This window comes from Centrocercus urophasianus, unplaced genomic scaffold (assembly GCF_019232065.1).
Source record: "Centrocercus urophasianus isolate 14NV4802_14NV808 unplaced genomic scaffold, USGS_Curo_1.0 seq_23, whole genome shotgun sequence".
NCBI classification, from domain to species: Eukaryota; Metazoa; Chordata; class Aves; order Galliformes; family Phasianidae; genus Centrocercus; species Centrocercus urophasianus.
The window spans coordinates 7,154,793-7,174,259 of NW_024884789.1; the positions used below are offsets into that span (position 1 = coordinate 7,154,793).

Below are 19,467 nucleotides of genomic sequence, written 5' to 3' on the forward strand. Positions count from 1 at the left end.
CCCCGCATCGAGCCACAAGTGGGAAGATAGCCCAGCACACATGCACCCCTTTGTACCAAGACACCCATGGGTTTGGGGTGCGGGAAGGACATAATGGGGCTGAAAGCTGGACGCTGGGAGGCTGCAAAATCTACCTGTGAGAAGGATTTTATAAAGCCTAAAAGATGTAGCATCCCTGGTAGGGCGCCGAGCCCTGGTGCCGCAGCGCTGGCTCCCGCCGGGCTGAACCCCCTCCTGCAGCTGCGGGCTCAGGAGGCGGCGCGGGGAGGCTCGGCTTGTGCAGCCCCCTCCCTCCTCCTGTCCCTCCTCCTCCTTCTCCCGTGCCAACCTGCTACCGCCTTTGTCAGCGCAGCCCGGCGCTATGGCATCCTGCTGGGGCTTTGGGCTCTTCCTCCTCCTTCTCTTCCTCCTCCTCCCGGCTGGGAAGCGGCTGCTGCAGAGGAAGGGGCAGCCCTGACGGCCGCGCTTCCCTGGCAAGAGGCAGGCGGAGCCCCAGGTGAGCATCGGGGGGGACGTGCGGGATGGGGTGTAGGGGACGAGTGGTCCCCATCTGTCGGGAGAATGCAGGGATTGGAGGGTGGGAGGTGACCTCAGCACCGGTACCCCCACAGATTGGAGATGTGGGGTGCAGGATGGAAGCCCCCAGTGCTTTGCTAACACCTGGGGTGTCACCTCTTTGCTGGGCTTCCCCAGGAAGGGGAGATTCAAAAATCTTGAAACTCCATGACTTTGGCATGGCGCATAGTTCCACACAGATTGTTTTGTCTCTAGAGGTGACCAACACTGTGAGCCCCAACATGGGCCCCCAAATCCCTGTTGGAGATTCTGCACCCCCTGGGTTGAGGAGCCCATCTGAGTGAAGTCAGATCTGGTGTGTTTGTGGGTTTGCTATGTAGAAATGCAGGTAGAGCATGGATGGAATGAAGCGCTCATGTTTGACTTGATCTGTATTTGTCTGACAGTGTTTGCAGTGGTGTTTGTTTCACTGTACAGAAATTTTTGGCAAAAAATTTAATTTGGGTTTGCTCTGATATAGTGCATTGGCAGGACAGCGTTTGTGTGTGCTTGTTGGCCAGTAGTTGGCAAAGAATAACTAGGAGAATCTGATGCAGTAATAATTCAAGTAATTTATTGCATGGTTTTAGACTGATTGCACTTTGCCAGACCATACACAAATCTTAACCCGTGTTACATAACCAAACAATGCAAATAATAAGCCTGATGTTAGTGTATGAGAAAAACCTATGGCAAACCCTGTTTGACACTGCTGTGGGGACATGCTGTCTTTACCCACAAGTTCCCCATCAGCTGATGCCCTGGAAGTCTTTGGAGGCTACTGGATTTTATTGGGGAGCTGAAGTGCAGAGTCTCTTTACAGCATGGTCTCTGCTGGGAGCTGGGTTAGCACAGTGTGCTTTCACAGGGCTTGCTCAAACAGTGCCAGAAAACAGCAACTTCTCCCATTGTTAACCCACCCCAGGTGAACCTGGATGGGGCCAGCGGTGGTGATGCCCATGAGAATGCTAAGTGTGCATTGTTCCTGTACAGAACAGTGCCAGTGAATGAGCTCCTCCGGGATGCCTGTCTGCAGCCATTCCTCCCTTCTGGCTCCAGAGGAGTGAATTAAAATCCTCCAGAGGAGTGAATTAAAAGGGCAGCACGGCGCAGAGCCGGCACAGCTCCCTCCATCCTGGGCGTATAGTCTCTCCAACCCTGCGTGAGCTAGAGCTGCTTGAGAGGGCTTTTCCATTCCTATCGCATGGATGGGGCTCTGAAGTGCACTCCTGAGTTTTCTTCTTAAGAAGCAGAAGGCAGGGGGAGGAATAAGGCATGTGGGAAGGGACTTTGCTTCCATCGGGTGGAAGGAAAACAGAGCTCTGGGTGCATGTCCATCAGCATTTCTTAATGTGTGGGCATTGAGATGTATCTGTGAGCGTGAGAGAAAACAAAAACGGAGCCCCATCTCCATGCATTCCATGTTTCGTGCAGTGCACCCTGCCTGCCTTGTTTTATTGTATCTGGCGCAGGGAAGACAGGCTGCAAGATTTATGAGCTGAAGCTAATAGTAAAACAGCATATTACAGTCTCTGTATTAATGTTCTCCCACACTGAAGTAGCTCTCTCTTCCTGGGGGAACTGATGTGAGGATTTCATCTATTTGTGGTTGAGGTGATAGTGCTATAGGGTGGCCCGGTAGTCAACAACAGCGATAGAACAAAAGCAAACCAAAGGGAGAGGGAAATGATGATTCTGGTAACCACATCCATGTGTGAGCTCTGGGAAATGGGGAGAGCAAATGTCAGAGGCACTGAGAGCAGGGAAGGAAATGAGGGAGGGCATCACGGAGGAGGATAACACAAACTGACTGCCAGCAGCTCCTATCTGGGCTTCTGCAAGGCACCTTTCCACTGCCAGAGGTGGGACTTGGAGTTCCATGTTGGGATTGGTGTACTCCAAAGCAGTGGGGCAGAGTTTGGGCTGAAACTGTCATGCCCCAGCGCTGGGTTGAGCCACCAGAAAAGAGAACAGCGCATTCTCCTTGCGATGGAGGCTGCCATACTCTTGGTCTGTTCCCCCAGAGCCTGCGAGATCTTTGTGGTAAGATGAGAGCTCCGCTCGCTGCTCTTGGTGCAGGGCAAGAAGGCATTGATTTGCGGTGAGCCTGGAGCTCATCTGTGCACAGTCAGAGCCAGAGCCCATCGACTGCCCGTGCAATATGATGCTGCACAGTCCACGCTGCGATATAATTGTGCTATTAGGGCTGCAGATGTTGGGGCTGAGGAAGCTAAGTCCAAGTAACTCTCCTGGAGTTAATAGAAGAAAATCATTAAGGATGGAGTGTTAAGTGGCTCGTTTGATCAGAGGCTGTCTTGCTGAGGATGAATAAGCTGGATCCTGTCCCTGTGCCTGGTGGTCAGCTTTGTGTCTCTGGAGGATAAAGTTGGTCTGGGGTTGCTGAATGTGAAGATAGGGCAGGAGGATTTGGGTGGAATTGAGGCCATGTGAGCACCCCTCTGTGCTGGTATGCTTGCTGTGGGTGCTTTCATTCTCTTTGCTGCCTTTGACTGGTTCATGACTCTATGCCCTCTCTGAAAGTTCTTCCTGTTCTTATTTTGGAGCTTTGCATTTATGTGCCGTGTCCAGGTCTATTCTGGTCCTGCTTTGAGATGTGATGAATGAACATGGCCCCAGTGCTGGGGATGTGGCAGCTCCTACGATGACTTGCCAGGAGGCTGCTGCCTCTGTCACAGGCATAACAAGAGACAGGAGACCATAGCGTGCCACTAAAAGCCTGGGCACCAGGTTTGCCTGGAAACAAGATTTGGAGGCTGTCATATATAGTCCTTCTGGGGTATTGCATCTTATTTTATTCTCACAGCATGAATCTGTTGTGTATTCTACTGGCAGAGTTTCTGATGCTCTGACACAGGAGTGCTCCCACTTCCATGGCCAGTCTGAAGCTCAATGAACCTTTTACACCTGAGCGTGTCCCCACTGGAGAGGAGCTTGTGAACAGCCAAAGAGTGAAGGGGTAATAATTCCACCTCCCAGCTAGCTTGCTTCTCAAGACCTGTGTCTAATTTTGCAACCTGCCTTTTCCATTCCCAACTCCCAGAGCTCAGTCTCAGTTGTGCAAATTGGCCAAATCCCACCTCCACAGGATCAGTTCTCTCAACAACCCCTGTTTCAAAGCCTCTGTCACTTCTTTGTTCCCATGCTGCCTTATCAGCTGACTTATCAGCACCTTGCTGGTGCTGGTCCAGCTAAGCAGTGTGAGACCTGGAATTATGTAGAGGCTTCCTCTGAACCCTACTGAAGGTGTCGATACTCAGCACTTTGAAAAGCAGGCAGCGCCTAAGTTGTAGGACAAGAAGTAATGGCTTTAAGTTGGCATTAAGTTGCCAGGGGAGGTTCAGGTTGAGTGTTAGGAGAAGTTTCTTCTCAGAAAGGTGGTGAGGCAAAGGCTACACAGGGAGGTGGTGGAGTCACTGCCTATGGAGGTGTTCAAGAACTGTGGGGATGTGGCACTGAGAGATGTTGTCAGTGGGCATGGTGGGGGTGGATTGATGGTTGGGCTGGGTGATCTTAGAATCATTAAGGTTGGAAAATACCACTATGATTCTGTATACTGGATTCATGAAGTTTAGTTACCTGGCAGGAAGTTGAAACCTCTGCTGGGAAGAGTGCTGTAAGAATGGCTTTGTGCAAAATAGAAAATTTTGAGAAACTCTACTTGGCTTCTTTTCATTGGCACGAGAAATGTCGGTGTGCTGGGAAATACAGGGGAAAAATGGGTTAATGACTTTAAGAAGTATTTTATTGCAAAATGACTACTTGTGTATTTCAGCAGGAGGGCGAATGGGGAAAAAGGAGGGCTCTGGCAGATTGGTGCAGGCAGAGCAAAGTGTACATCAGGCTGTGAAAATGTATGTCCAGGTGTGGATTTGGTGAGAAGCTGTGAAGCTCCAGAAGGGAGGAGATGTTTGCTTTTGCTTGTATTCAGCTCTGAGGTGGCAAAACATCAGACTGCCACAATTTCCACAAATGGCAGATTTATAGCATGCTGAAAATTGAGTTGCTGCACTGGTCCCCTGGTTGCTGGCCCCACATGTCAAGTTAATTCTGGGAGCACTCGGTGGCTTCGGTGGCAGATTAGAGCAGCTTGGACTTGGCTAGGATGCTTCATTTCCTAATGGTGACAAGTCAGAGAGATGCAAAGGCAGGGTGATAAAGAGGCTGTGCACAAGCGCATTCAGTTGATAAAGAGGAAAAGGGTACAACCATCCTCCTGCAGCTTTCAGCATTACTTTCTGCAGCTGAGCGCTGAGCAATATAACATTTTTGCTCTCCTGTCAGTTAGCAGAAGAGCTGTGCTGCTGTGCATAATACGGGAGCTTTAAAAGCAAACATGCTTGCAGCGGAGGTGCCTGAAAATCCCTGTAGCCATTGGTTTCCGAGTGTGGTGTTTACTATCACAGGGACACATTGATGCTGTTGCTACTCAGCTCCTGATCGTAGGCAGCAGGAAGATGCTTCTGAAATAAAAAGGCAAATCTGCATGGAGATTTCCTCACAGGCAACTGCTTTTTTTTTTTTCTTTTTTTTTTTTCCCCCTGTGGAAGGTGCTGCTGTGGTGTTGGCTGTGAAAGCTGTTGTACGCTGGCTTCTGACACTGATAGCAATCAGCAGTGTAACATCAGGTCAAGATGAAAGGCCACAGCACAGAGAGTTCAATGTTTCTGCTCAGTGCTCAGGAATTCTGATATTTTTGGATGGGGGGTGACTTTTTAAAGGAGTAGTAAGGAACCTTGCAAGCCTAACCTGTGCTTTGTCATTCAGATAGACATTCTGCACTTGGTGTGGATAGAGATGCCCTTTTTCAGGGACATCTAAGGGTGGGAATGAATGGGGGGAAATACCACAGCTTTTGGGGAAGGAGAAATATTTGTGTCATTCCTATGAGTAAGAATAACAAGTGACCAGGCATAGGAATTGGCAGATTACAGCATACTGTGACCTGCGTAGACCAGTGAATTGCTAGCATCCTTTCCAGATCCATAACAGCCAGAGGTTGGTTCCCACTCTCAAAGCATGGTTTCACAACCTTCCCAACACACTGCTCACAATAGCTGTGCTTGCTTCAGTGATTCCTGTTATTCACAGAAACGTGCAGCCTTTTCTCCCCACCTCTGCCCTGTCTCTTCAGGCTGGTGAATGGAGCTGCATTGCCCAGCTTTCTCTGGGATCATATCACTGAAGAGGATGTGCTCTGTCCTTGATATTTCTCAGCCTTCAGACGCTCCCTGATTGGCAGGCAGCCCTCTAGCATCTGCTGGATTGGTTTCAAGATTGTGAGATTTTTTTTTTTCCTTAACTCTTTCTATTCTTCTCTCAATAGCAAGCAGGTTGTCACAGTACATCTGCCATGAGTTCAACCCCTGCAAAGCTCCTACTGTTTATTCACTTGCTCATTTTGGCAGATACTGACACAAATGAGCCTCCTTGGATGAAATCCTGCTTCCATTTAAGCATTATTGACTTCATTGATGCTAGGATTACAGCCTTGGAGGTTGGAAACTTGAGGCTGGGTTATAAAACCAATCCCTTGATTGCATGACTAGAGTCAGGTCCCATCTGTGGCTGAATTACAAGGTCCTGGGCATTATCTATGGGTGACTTACAATCTTTTCTGTTTGCTGTTGTGTGTTGCTGTAGAAGTGGAACACAGTTTCCAGTTAAATGACAAAATACGCTTAAACTATGGAGTCCAACCAGGAAACCTCACTCTTTCTGGTGAAGATCTTGGAGGAGCTGGACACAAAGCAGAATACTGTTTCTTACCAGGATCTCTGCAAGTCACTCTGTGCAAGGTTTGATCTGTCCCAGCTGGCCAAACTCCGTAGTGTGCTGTTTTACACTGCTTGCCTGGATCCTAATTTCCCAGCAACTTTATTCAAAGACAAAATGCGATGCACTGTAAACAATCAGCAATCAAAGAAAATCATGGTGGCAGCAGATATAGTAACGATATTCAATCTCATTCAAATGAATGGAGGAGTGGCCAAGGAGAAACTTCCAGTTGCAAGGCAGAAAGTGAAGAAGAAGGAGTCCTTTGAGTCATGTAGGTCTGACACGGAGATCTGCAACATGGCAGAGTGCGTGCCCAACTGTGAGCTGAGTGAGCAGGACTTCAGCCAGGGCTTTGCAGTCAGAAGGTCTTCAAAATGCAGGAAGATGGACTGCAAAGACTGCCAGCAGTTTGTTCCCTCATCAGAGCCCAACTTCTTGCTTGGAGTTAACAAGGAGATGAAGGGCCGGGCTGCATCTCTGGACAGGCTGCAGGCTCTGGCATCCTATTCCATTGCCACGTCTCCACCGTGTGAGATGCAGAGCACGTACTTCCCCATGAACATTGAAAATGAATCTATTTCAGACCAAGACTCTTTGCCTATAAGCACAGGCCTGAAAGAAACTTTCATTTCAAACGACGAGCCATTTGTGATGCAGTCGTGTGTCCAGAAAAGAAATATATTCAAAGAAGATTTTCATAATCTGATTACAATATCTCCCAACTTAATACCATCCAACAAAAAGCCAGAAGATGGACACAGAGAGCCTCAGAACAGAAAAGAAAGCTCTAAGCAGACTTTTTTCAACCACAGCTTTGAAATGCCATACAGCAGCCAGTACTTGAATCCAGTTTATTCTCCTATACCAGATAAAAGACGAGTGAAGCACGAGAGCTTAGATGATCTTCAAGCTTCAACGTATTTCGGCCCAACGACTATTCTTGGGCCCCAGGACACAAAAAAGTGGACCGGAAAGCCAACCAAACAAACTGCCTGGCCAGCTAAAAGCTGGAGTTTAAATACTGAGGAGGTACCTGACTTTGAACGATCATTTTTTAATAGAAAGCAGTCAGAAGAGAAGCCACGGTACCAGAGCTCAAATAACCCATCTCCAAACTTCCCTTCAGCTGACAGACATCAGTCCTACCTAAATCCGAAGGATCAGCAACCCATTATGCAGACAAACTACGCTGTGAAACAAAATGGACACAAACCCAAGGAAATTCCTTCCATTCTAGATGTGGAAAAGCACGAGCCAGTCAAAAAGTTTAAGGACAAAAGCATTAATTGCACTTCTGTTCAGATCTTAAGTATTGACAGAACCATGAGTGTTGGGACACAAACGGAGCAGCAAGTCCTGGACCATAAGAAATGTAAGGATTTGTGTGCACCTGGCCAAGCCAAGTATGCAGAGCGGCACTCTCTTAAGCACTCAGATGATGACTCTGAAATAGTGAGTGATGATATCAGTGACATTTTCCGGTTTTTGGATGACATGAGTATCAGTGGGTCCACAGGAGTGATGCAGTCTTCGTGCTACAATAGCACTGGTTCCTTGTCTCAGATGCATAAATCAGACTGTGACAGCTCACCTGAGCACAATCTGACTAAAATCTCCAACGGGAGTGCCTGCAACAAATTAGATAAAGTGGTCCGGGCAGATATCAGTAACGTGGATGATGAACTGAAAACAAGTGTCTGCAAATTAGTTTTGAGGATTGGTGAAATAGAGAAGAAACTTGAATCGCTCTCAGGCGTCCGAGAAGAAATCTCCCAGGTCCTGGGAAAATTAAGCAAGTTGGATCAAAAAATTCAGCAGCCAGAGAAGGTCAGCGTGCAAATAGATCTCAACTCACTGACAAGCGATGCCGCATCAGATGAAAGTAATTCCCCCCAGATATTTCAGTGCCACAACACTCCTCATGGAAGCAAATTAGAGAACAATCCTGAATGGTGCTGTTCAGACGCCAGCGGAAGTAACAGTGAGAGTCTTCGAGTAAAGGCCTTAAAAAAAAGCTTATTTACTAGGAGGTCATCAAGATCATTAACAGAGGAAAATAGTGCAACTGAATCCAAAATAGCAAGCATTTCAAACTCTCCTCGAGACTGGAGAGCCATTACTTACACCAACAAAGTTGGCATCACAGACGAGGAAATGAAAGATAGAGATGGAGGAGAAAACAAGGACTGGCACAGGAAATCTAAAGAGGTAATTTCAACCTTAGCTCCCATAATAAACACCTAAAAATAATCTAGTTATGAATGTTTTCCACAGTCACCACGAGCCTCAGGATATGGCAATTCTTTGCCCTGCCATGTTATTCCTATCCTTATTGTTATCGTAATTGAGTGATTTTGTACCTACATATTTTGTGCTGAGCAGCTGCAATATGGTCAAGTTGTTCCTAAAAGCACTTCGCTCTTTTGAAAAGAGAGAGGAATAATTTGGGTGAAGTCTTTGAAAGAAGATGATGTTCATCATCGTCATGTAAGGAGGCCAGGTAATTAACTTGGTGAGAAGAGCACGAGGAAAATTGTTACAGTCTGAAATTCTCCAGAGGTTGGTTTAAAAAGATGGTTTGAAATTGCATGGCGATGGCTATTATCAGAGAAGCATATTTAAAACGCAAAAAAATATATTCATGGTTTTGAATCCCTCAGGAAAAGAACCTTTGCATGTGCACCATGAGATGCAAACTGTAGTTACGTATCTGACCGTCACAGCCATTTACAAGTGTCTTGAACCCTCCTCTGTCTTGTTTTCGTCAGTCGGAGGATCTCTGACCATCTGTTCCAACCACTGCCCACTGCTGCCTTCACAGATAACATGCCTATTGTGGCTGTCCTTGCACAGAGATACGGTTGCTGCTCAGCTACAACTGCATACTATGTGGGCAGTTGTTTCAGTTTCAAGGAAGTGGAGGCTGGTAGAGGGCACTGGGGATCCTACAGCTCCATTGTCTACCAAGAACACAAGATGGCCTTGCTGTGACTCCTTAAGATGGGGATAGAGGGCAAAGAATGATTGAGGAAAGAGAGGGTGACGTTTGATGGGGCAAGTCCAAAGGAATGAACAAGAAGCCATGAACCATGGGTTATTAGCAGATTGCAGAAGGGGAAAAGGGTTACCCTTAGTAAGCCCAACTCTCAGCATTTCTGTACATTCATCTGCCCAGAATGAAATGCTGACTTTGAAAGTCCCTTCCTTGCTTCTGTGGTAGAGTATGGATCACGTTGGATTGGTTCAACGGGTGGTATGGTGTCAAGGGGAGAGTATTCCAGGACATCTTCCTGACAAGATTTGATCTGGAAACACAAATCTGGAAGCTTGCATGGAGCTCATACCAGGCCAGCTAGGATTTTCTGCGTGTCAGGGCTATTTTCAGAATAGTTTTATAGCCTGCAAACAGTACGAAACCTAAATTTCCTCTTTGCATCTTCTTTGTGTTCATGCTGTGGAGAGCCAAGTCTGTAAAATACCTCTTTGATCTGGTTGTGAGAAGAGGGTGGGCAAAAAAGATTAAGGACAACCAAAGCCTTTGTTCTAACTGGTACTTCTCTTATTGTGACCTATAAGCAATATCTTTTGGTGAGTCTAAAAGGAATATCTCTGTCCTCTGTGTTTAACTCCCTCATAGTCCTGTTTCTTTTCTCAAATTCTTTTGAACCCTATTGCAGGCAGACAGGCAATACGAAATCCCACAGCCACATAGACTCCCCAAACAGCCAAAAGATGCTTTCTTGATTGAACAAGTCTTTAGTCCTCATCCTTACCCTGCATCACTCAAGTCACACATGAAAAGCAACCCGCTCTACACAGATATGAGGTTGACAGAACTGGCTGAAGTGAAACGTGCCCAGCCGTCGTGGACCATAGAAGAATACACGAGGAATTCAGGGGATAAAGGCAAGATTGCAGCATTGGATCTACAAGTGAGTCCCTTTTTTTTTTTGTTAATGTGAATGGCTTGTTTGTGACTGGATATTACTAGAGTATGCATTTAAGAAGGGATTTGGATAGCTCAGAAAGGAGCTATTTAGTGTTGAGCCACTAGTCTGGCTGATCCCTATCCATCCTGGCTAAGAACAAAGTAAAATGTGGATGTTTGATTGCTGAATGATGATTCTTGCCAGGTTGGTGTTCCCTCTTATTCTGTAATGGAGAAATGTCTGGTAGGCCAGTGCAATATCTGTAGCTCTAACAAAGAAGACGGGGATAACAGGGTGCAGAGATGAACTGCTCATAGCAAGTCAGTGGGGAGAATCTAGCGTTGTTGTTTTTTCTTTTATCCTCATTCTGTCTGAATTGTTCACAGAAAATTTGTGTTAATGGTTTTTCCACTTTGGAAACATGAAGCAAGATATTTGTAGGAGACATTCAGTACTGTAACTCCTGAAACACATCGCTGTTATGGCATTGAAGAGGCTGTTGGAAGAACAAGCTCGCATGAAGAGCAGATCAGTTAATGTGTCTTGCTCACATTTTAGTTCAGTTTGCAAGTGTGTGTGCCTTTGTGCTAATTCTTCCAATAGTCACTGCTTGCCTGATTTTGGTTCATACTGCTGAGTGCCAACTGAGTTTGTTCATTTTAAACTATATTGTGTGTTGTGTTCCCTGGGCAAATGATGCACTCCCAACCACTAATGGGCCAAACCAGAGGTAGTCCCAAGCCACTTCTCTCCTTCAAATTCAGAAGGGGAGATCCAGGGTCTTTACTGCTTTTCTGCTGATCTGCTCCTACCAAGTTGTACAACTTGTTAATGCAGGCATAGCTATGTAGCTTAAAAAGAATAACAAAAAACAGCAGAGTGGGTTAGTGAAAGACAAACCCAATTTAGGGTTTAATTTTTCCCAAATCACTGTATATTTGAAGCTGCTATAAGAAGGGTCAGGCTGGATGGGGCTCTGAGCACCTGATCAGCTCAGAGGTGTCCCTGTTTATTGCAGGGGATTTGGACGAGATGACTTTTAAAGGTCCCCTCCAATTCACACTATTCTATGATTCTATATGGCAGCAGGTAGAGCCAGCAGGGGACTGGTGCTGACCTCAGGCATTCTGGGCTGCTTGCAGACATATGCATGCCCCAGAGCCGAGCAAGCTGCCTTGGTTAGCTGCTGGGCTGGCAGTGGTAGAAGCACACTGACCTACAGCCCAGGGCTGATCAGCAGTGCATGCAGTCACCCCCACAGTGCTATAGTGCAACTTGCATAAATGATCGCGAAGGAATTTGGGCACAGCATATTTACTTCCAGGCTCAGCTCTCGTGAACACCCTTATCCTCACCAAGCTTTGCTCCTTGCAGTGGCTGAAATGCACTCAGAGAGAAACTGAACAGCACAGGGACCTCAGCTGTGTGCTGCTCTCTGGGATTTAAAAGCATCAAGGGGTTTACCAAATTCCTTCCCTTGTCATTGCAGCCCATGTGCTATAGTAGGAAGAGGTTGCAAGCAGTTCCTCTGCAGCAAAACAGCCCTTATCTGCTGAGCAGAGGCAACTGGGGAGGTGATATTTGGAAGCATAACTCCCCTGGGAGAAGTGTTCTCCATCTGGTCCTTGTAGGACTGCTTTCTTCCATGTAAGCAGCCCTGCACGACTGTGAGCAAACCAGAGAAAGCAGCTTAGTGCCATCATTTATCTTTAGGATAAAGGTGATAAAACTTTACAAGTTTGATTCTCTCCCCCCAAAAGGACTGTAGGAATTGCATCTACTCCACAAACCTCACGTCTAGACTTCATAATAGAGCTTACTGACAGACTTAAAGAACAGACGCAGACTGATGAGTGGGTTTTCCTAGGTGATTAATTTTATTAGAACTGAAAGTAAATACATTATGCTTTAATGAACATTCCTACATCTGGCAATGAAATGGGAAAGGAAGCTGACTAACAGTAATGGGCCTTTTTAATAATGCATCTTCCTTCTGAAGTAGTTAAAAGGTCAATATCAATGCAGAGGGGTCTGAAAGTATAATTCCCTTGAAGCATAGCACGGCTGTCCTTGGTTTTGTTTATGCAGTTGTTTGCTCATTTAAAATTTCTCCTGATCTTCCTTTAAAGCAGAAATTGCAAAATTGCATTTGAGTCAAAGGCATGGGGTCCAGGTGAGATCCCAGTGCTTTGTCCTGTGTATAAGGATGCACTGTCAGGATGAATGGTGCAGCATGAAGGCTCAGCTGATGGTCTCTGCTTCAGCTGTCATAGAGATCTCCGTTAAATGATCATGAAACTGCTGCTTAATTGTTTATTTCTGAGGTGGCTATACAATACTGCCATGGAATGCTTCTTTGCATAAAGCAAATAGTGCTTCCAGGCAAAGGAAGGTTTCGGCCGGCAGCTCATGGCCACAAATCTCAATGAGCCAATTAAAGGCTTACCCAAATCCTTCTCAAGTCTGCTGGAGTTTCTTTGTGCTGGCTCCAGTGAGCTTTGCATTGGGCCCATTATGGCGCAGAAACGTCTGTGTTAGGGTATTCTCACTGGGAGATTTCTATGGGGAATCTTCCTTATTTTTTAAAGAAATGGCCTTTTGGATACTCAGACGCAGGAGACAGCTTTAAGGAAAAGTTGTCATTTTTAAATTTTTTTTTTTCCTCTCCTTTTTCACACTTTTGCTTTCTTTTCTTCTACTAAATACAATACAATGCCTGCTGTTTGGGTTTTCCATTTTTCCCTGTTTTCCCTTGGAGAAAGGATGGAAGGAAAAAAAAAACAAACAACCACAAGCAAGGTGGAAATGTAAAGCTCAAAGAGCTCAAAAATTGTAATGAATAAAAAAAAAACCAGGAAGAAAAAACCATAAGAAATAAAACACTCAAAAACCCCCAATGTCTTGAGTGGGCCTGTGTGGAGCCAGAAGTTGGACTCAGTGATTCTTACGGGTCCCGTACAACTTGGGGTATCCTATGGTTCCATGGTTCAAAGTTAGGGTTAGCTTCATAAAATGTCAGTTGTAAGGAATGTGTGTGAGGAACCCTTCCTACCAGCTGGGCTTTAATAATTTAGAAAGCAGTGACAGCCCGGTTGCTGACATCTCTGCTGCCAAGGAGATTAAAGAGATCTTATTTAAATGCCACCCAAGATGATGACGTTTCCAGCCTATCAGAAGTATGTTGGGTATTTTGCAGCAGGACAATACCATTGAGGGAGTTTATTTGTTGCAGTATTTTGTTGCCTCTTCCTTCCGTCTTACGGAAGTGGGATTGGGAGAAATGCAGTTGGACGGATGCACGGAGCAGCCATAGCTCACTTCATCCTGACAGCAGCTGGGAGGCGTTCTGGCTTTGCTTGCTTTATTGGTGACAGATCCCAGGCACTTAACAACTGTTTCCTTTTAATTTTTAGACTCAAGAATCTTTAAACCCGAACAACTTAGAGTACTGGATGGAAGACATTTATACTCCTGGCTACGATTCCTTGTTAAAGCGCAAAGAAGCCGAGTTCAGAAGAGCAAAGGTGTGCAAGATAGCTGCCCTGATAGCAGCGGCCGCTTGTACGGTGATCCTGGTCATTGTAGTTCCCATTTGTACAATGAAATCCTGAACCCACAGACAGAGCCGTGACTGCAGCTGGGCGCATCTCAGAGAGCTCACTCCCTGTTTCAAACAGCCTGTGGCAAAACTGTAGAGGAATCTGCTAAGGAGGAACGTTCTGAGGATATCCTGATGGAGAGTGCTGCAAACGCAGACAAAACGTGAAATGATGAGAGAGAAGGTTTTTTGAGAAGTGTTATTTTAAATAATGGTCCGTGTGCGTGGCAGAGCTGATGGGAACTCGGTTCCATTTTTATGCATTTTTAGAAGTGCAATATTTTTTTTCCTAAAGAGACAATATAATGTTTTCCAGAGACTGATGAGAATCCAGAAAAAGGGTGAGGTTTGTCTGAGCTATGTTGCATTCGGTGGAGGTGTGAGTACCTGCAGGAAGCACTGTATAGAAGGGAATGTTGTATATGCATTACATCGGGGAGCTGCAAATGTCTTAAAGCTCTACAATGTAGAAAACTCTGAATGTATTGTATTTATTTTATAGTATTTATGCATATCATGATCATTTGATTGAAAGCAGACTGTGTAGCCATGAACAGAGTTCATTTCTATGTTCAGATTAAAAAGGGCTCTTTATATTTGGTCTTGCCCTAAGACCCACTGTCATCACTGAGTACTTAGATAAGTGCAATGTGCTGCAGACCAAAAAGATTATGTTCTAAAGCAATCAAAGGAGGTTTCAGTTGCTTCTGTTGAATAACATTTGCATAGAGCTGGCAAACATGCCTTGCCGAAAGGGTATTCTTTACCTCTGCAGACAGTGGAATTGTCTCAATTTCACTCCTGCCAGCAAGCAAAGCTGGCAAATCCAAGCAACACTCTGCTGAAGTTCTTGCAAATGTAATCTGAACAGTTATAATTTTGTCACAAAGTCTTTGTGCCTTTTTTTAGACTGTGGATTAAATAGAACGGTTTAATTTTGCTATTTTAAGCCCATAACATAAATCATGGCATAATGGGTACTAATGGAGCTTCTTTTCCCGCAAGCCTTCTATACAGTTCAGATTGCTCTTCAAATTGCAGGGCTGGTGGTTACTGAGCACTTATATTAAGGGCACAGTTTTTCAGCGCTGGTGGAAACTTGCTGTTAATGCAATGCATTCAGCGCAGGGAGCCCTTCTGCTTCCCTAGTGCTAATGTGCTTAAGAATGATGGTTGACTCTACTGGGCAGCAAGAAGTCTGTAACCCCATGAGAAACATCCATTTAATGCTCTATTCCAAATGCACGTAGCAGGTTAAAAGGAATTCTCAAGCTATGACAGAAACTCCCTGTCATGCAGTGTGTAAGTAAATACCCGGACAGTATTTCTCTTCTGTCACAGATAGATGGGAAAAAGTATCTAAAAAAAGTATTTTCAAGAATTAACGTGATCTTGCTGGTCTTCTGAGAGAAATGAGATCCTCTCAGTAAATGCTTTTTACGGAAGGTAATTTGGCTCCTTCACAGCCATGTAGCAGCTGTGAGAGTGTCCCCTGCCCGTCCCACTCTGGGTGGATGGGATGCACAGCCTACACCAAAACCTGCACCTCCTGGTGCAATCCTGACCCAAATCCTGTGGTTTTTTTTTCCCCATTTCTATACTAAGATTTCTCTTTCCTTCCAGGTGCTGCAGGATGGAGTCACAGTAGACAGGGAATAATTCACACCATCTATTTTGGGCTCCCCTAAGGCCTTCTATCACCATGTGATTCAGAGCACCTATGTTTAGGAGCTCAGCTTCCATACGTAGTAAATATAGACAGGTAGAGTAACCCCCAGGGATGTTTCAGAACTGCCAGCAAGATGTCTAATTTTAGACATGTGAATACTCTCCGCAGAGCCATTGCTCTGCATTTTACCTTATGCACAATTTATGTTGATTGTAGATGTAGAAATCTCACTGGTTCCAGGTAGCGACAGGAAGTTCTAATGTTATTTGTTGGCATCAAGGAATTTTTGCATTAGGGACATCAAATATCCTGAGGATCTGGGAGGAGATTGAGTCATGAAGCTAAGAGCTCAGCATCCCAAGTACCCCTAATTTACTGAAACGCTTTTGCCCATCCTCCCATTGAACAGAGGCAACCCATCCCATTGTAGCAGCATGCCAGCACATGGTTTGGCACAAATCCCTAATTTGAGCTCCGTTTGGCTCTCGCAGTGTCTGGGAAGCATCTCAGCAGTGCTAGGAGCCCATGGGCAGTGGGGAAGGCAGAGCCCGGCTCCACCTCCATGCTCCACAGATACCTCCAGGAGCCACCACTTTGCCTTCCCTTGTAGAAAATGGGCATCCCTAGGCTTCCCCTATGGAAAATGGGCATTCCAAGTCTTCCCATTGAGTTCCTCATCTTTGCTTAAAATAGATAAGGGTGGTGCAGTGGTGGCTGCTGCTGCTGCCAGAGGAGAGCAGCCCAGGAAGGAGGGACCCTTCAGCCCTGTGCAGAATGTATAAAACAAGGGGAGGTCCTACAATAGAAACCTGTGAGAATATTGTGGTTGACCTTGTGAACCAGTTATCAACTCATATATGCTGTATACTACATGATAGACTTTTGTATTTAAAAAGAAAAATAAACTAAAGCTATAGGTACATTGTAATCCTTGGTGTGATTGAAAAAAAAAAAAAAGTGTCTTAGATTGTATTATTTAATTAAAATTATGATGAACATATTGAACTGTTTTTCGTATTTATGCCTTATAAACTTGATATATTACACATGATAAAATGCAACTGCAAGAATTACAAAATTAAATAAATAGTATTCTGGGGGCGAATCCTGTTTACTTTTCCTACAACAGGAGAGCTGCAGAAATCAGCTCCATAAGTCATATGTGTAGAAGTGCAAGAACAGAATCTGTCCCCAAATGACTTTTTAGGATTTTTTTTTTTTTTAATGGGGCTTTGGTTAATGTACAATGTAATGATTTTATTTTATAAAGTAACTGTACAATGTTGCCTTTCGGTTCATTTAAATATAATACCAAATAAACTTGAAAATTACAGTGTCCCAAGTTTTAATGAAGCAGTTACAGTAATTTATTATCCCATTGCTTTTCCTCTTTTTCTTTTCCAGGGACATCAAGATAGCCATGGGATGTGAGCATCGCAGTGTTAGATAACTAAGCACTCCATCTAGTTCTTGGCAGAATTGCTAATGGATTTCTCACTTGTGAAATAATAAGATGGCAGAAGATAATGAAAAATGAGTTTGTTGGGTTTCTTTAAAAATCTCCTTTGCATTACAATGTCTGAGCTTTTGGGAGATTAGCTCTTGACACTAATCATAATATTTCATTTTGTAGCTTATTTCACGACTGAATTATGCCGTATCAACTGTTCTAACAAGGTCATGACTAATATTTTGGAGTCTGTTTCCTTTATGCGTTTGTGCAACCGCTGTTCCTTTTATGTCAGTGCAACAGATAACTATGTATAGTCACCTATCAGCAGGAGATTCATTTGCTTAGGATCTCCATCGGAATTTAATGTGTTGCTTTTGACTTGTTAATTGCAAAATGACATTGTTGAAAATACCAGGTGTTGTAACTACAAGGAATGCAGCACCAAAGATCGCAAAGAGGAGCTGCAGAAAAGGCAATGCATGTAAATGGTGAACAACGACAGGAAACACAGTAGGCTAAGACCCCAATTTCCTCATCTCTACTGCAAAAACCCCTTTTACGCATTGCTTTAGCAGTTCTGTTGAGGATGGGGCTGTTGAGTTCTCTGTGTGAGGTTCTCCTTGGCCATGGGTTGGGCTGCAAACCAGCACAAGTTCCCTTGAGAAGGACTATCCTGATTCTGGGGGATTGTAGCATCAAGTCTAGAAGATTACAGGTGAAAGTGCCCTCTGAATTTTTATTTTATAGTGCAAATCCAGGAATAGGAACTGTCATATTAATGCTAAATGAGGCCAGCTTCATGCCAAAAAAGGTCTCTGGCTCTAGTTCCTTAGCCAAGAAACTGAATGTATGGGATATATAGACCTTATCTGTGTTATCATTGTGCTGGAAGGCCAGGAGGCTGCCAACTTTCTGCAGCCATTGCTGGAAAGAGTACATGAGTCTCGAGGTTGAAGGAAGCTCTCATGTGCAATGCTCTATCTTCCACAAGGGCACAGCCCCATGCAACCTCTGCTTCTGTGAGTGTATTGCTCACACCAATCAATAAATTCTTTATTTCAAAGAGAGCTTTGGTGAATGGTTCTGCCTGACACACAAGAGTCACAAACGAAATACCGGATCTCTGAGCCATATTGAATCACAGCGCTCCTGTGACTCCATCACACTGAATCCTCAGACCAAAGAAGAGAAAGTAGCCTGCAGCCCAGATTATCTGCAGTGTGGTCCTATTTAAAGGAAAGGTCAGTTGTGTTGGTGTGCACTTCGGGAAAAGGCAAATGTCTGCGGGAGTAATTATAAAGATGAGATACTTCCTTTAATCTGATATTTTCTTTGTTATGTTTTCAGGAAACAGCATTATGCCTTAAAAAGCTCTGTTCTGCCAGTAATCCCTCCAGGAAACTTCAGTTGTGATGGCTGCAGAGACCATGGACTGTTCAACCTCTTACTGTTACACAGATCCTCACAGACCATTTAGAAACTGGAGCAGCTCTTCAAAGAAAAGAAGAATCAAGCTGTCAGCAGCCCAGCTCCTCCTTTAAGTAAGTTCCTTTTGATTTTGTTTATCTCCTGCAATATGGTCAAACAGTCTGTGAGAGTCACAAATCACTTCCAAAAACAACGATGCACTCATCCTTCCTTAAAGCTGATACATGGAGATTTTCAAGGAGGTCTCGTGAATAGTCCTGGGTGAGCCCAGCTCAAGAAGGCAGGTGGAGAGGCTTGCATTCCCTGCTGGACCAGAGAGGTTGTCAGTGAAATGAAATGCATTATAGGGTTGAGGAAATGGCAGGGAGTATATGTCTGGAGATACAGTTACTGCTGAGACTGGAGGCTTTTAGAAACTAAATGTTCTGCAGCAGTTTCTTCCTTATTATCCATCCCTAGTCATGCTTTCCCTGCCCTCCTTGGTCTTGGGAGTTCTCCTTGTCCCATTGATGGAGCTGGCAGCCAAAACAAAATACAGAATTGGAATCTGGAATCTCCTCTCACTGACTCCCAAAACATTGTGGAAGCCTGGAAATCACAGAGTTATGAAGATGCCCCTATTATCTTTAACACTGGGCTTTATGGAGGTTGCACTTGTACACCACTCTCTACAAACAAAAGACTGAAAACTGGTTTAGTATATCAAAGACAAAAAATGAAAGGGTGAAATCTGTTAGGTAAGAGTGTGCAGTTCTGATTTCTGGTGCTTATAAAAAGATGCCCAACTCTGCTATTCACAGAGTGAACGTTCTCTGCTCTGTTCTCTGGTACAAGCTGTGCTATCTACACATTGTTCCCATCGCACCCTGGGGCTCCAACTCATGCCCACCTCAGCCACATGCAGGTGTCCCCCTGTGCCAGAAGAAGGGGAAAAGGGAATTACCTGTCCTGAAAAAGCCCTTCCTGGGAGAAGGACAAGAGAAATGCCAATTATTCTGCCCAGCCGTGGAAATGATGGGCAGTCTGCTCACTGCTGAAA

The 19,467-nt window shown here is 44.9% G+C and overlaps 1 protein-coding gene across 2 annotated transcripts; it reads left to right on the plus strand.

The window, feature by feature from the left end:
• The first annotated feature begins 353 nt into the window (after positions 1 to 353).
• Positions 354 to 16,889, plus strand: MINAR1 (membrane integral NOTCH2 associated receptor 1). Of its 2 annotated transcripts, XM_042824761.1 has the most exons (5): positions 354 to 496; positions 6,217 to 8,559; positions 10,029 to 10,283; positions 13,694 to 13,804; positions 13,900 to 16,889. In XM_042824761.1, exons 2-5 carry the CDS (start codon positions 6,262 to 6,264, stop codon positions 13,909 to 13,911), a joined length of 2,676 nt encoding a protein of 891 aa, XP_042680695.1. In that variant the 5' UTR covers positions 354 to 496; positions 6,217 to 6,261; the 3' UTR covers positions 13,912 to 16,889. The 2 variants fall into 2 exon arrangements, with proteins under 2 accessions (XP_042680695.1, XP_042680694.1); XM_042824760.1 differs by having other exon boundaries at positions 13,694 to 16,889.
• The last annotated feature ends 2,578 nt before the right edge of the window (positions 16,890 to 19,467 follow it).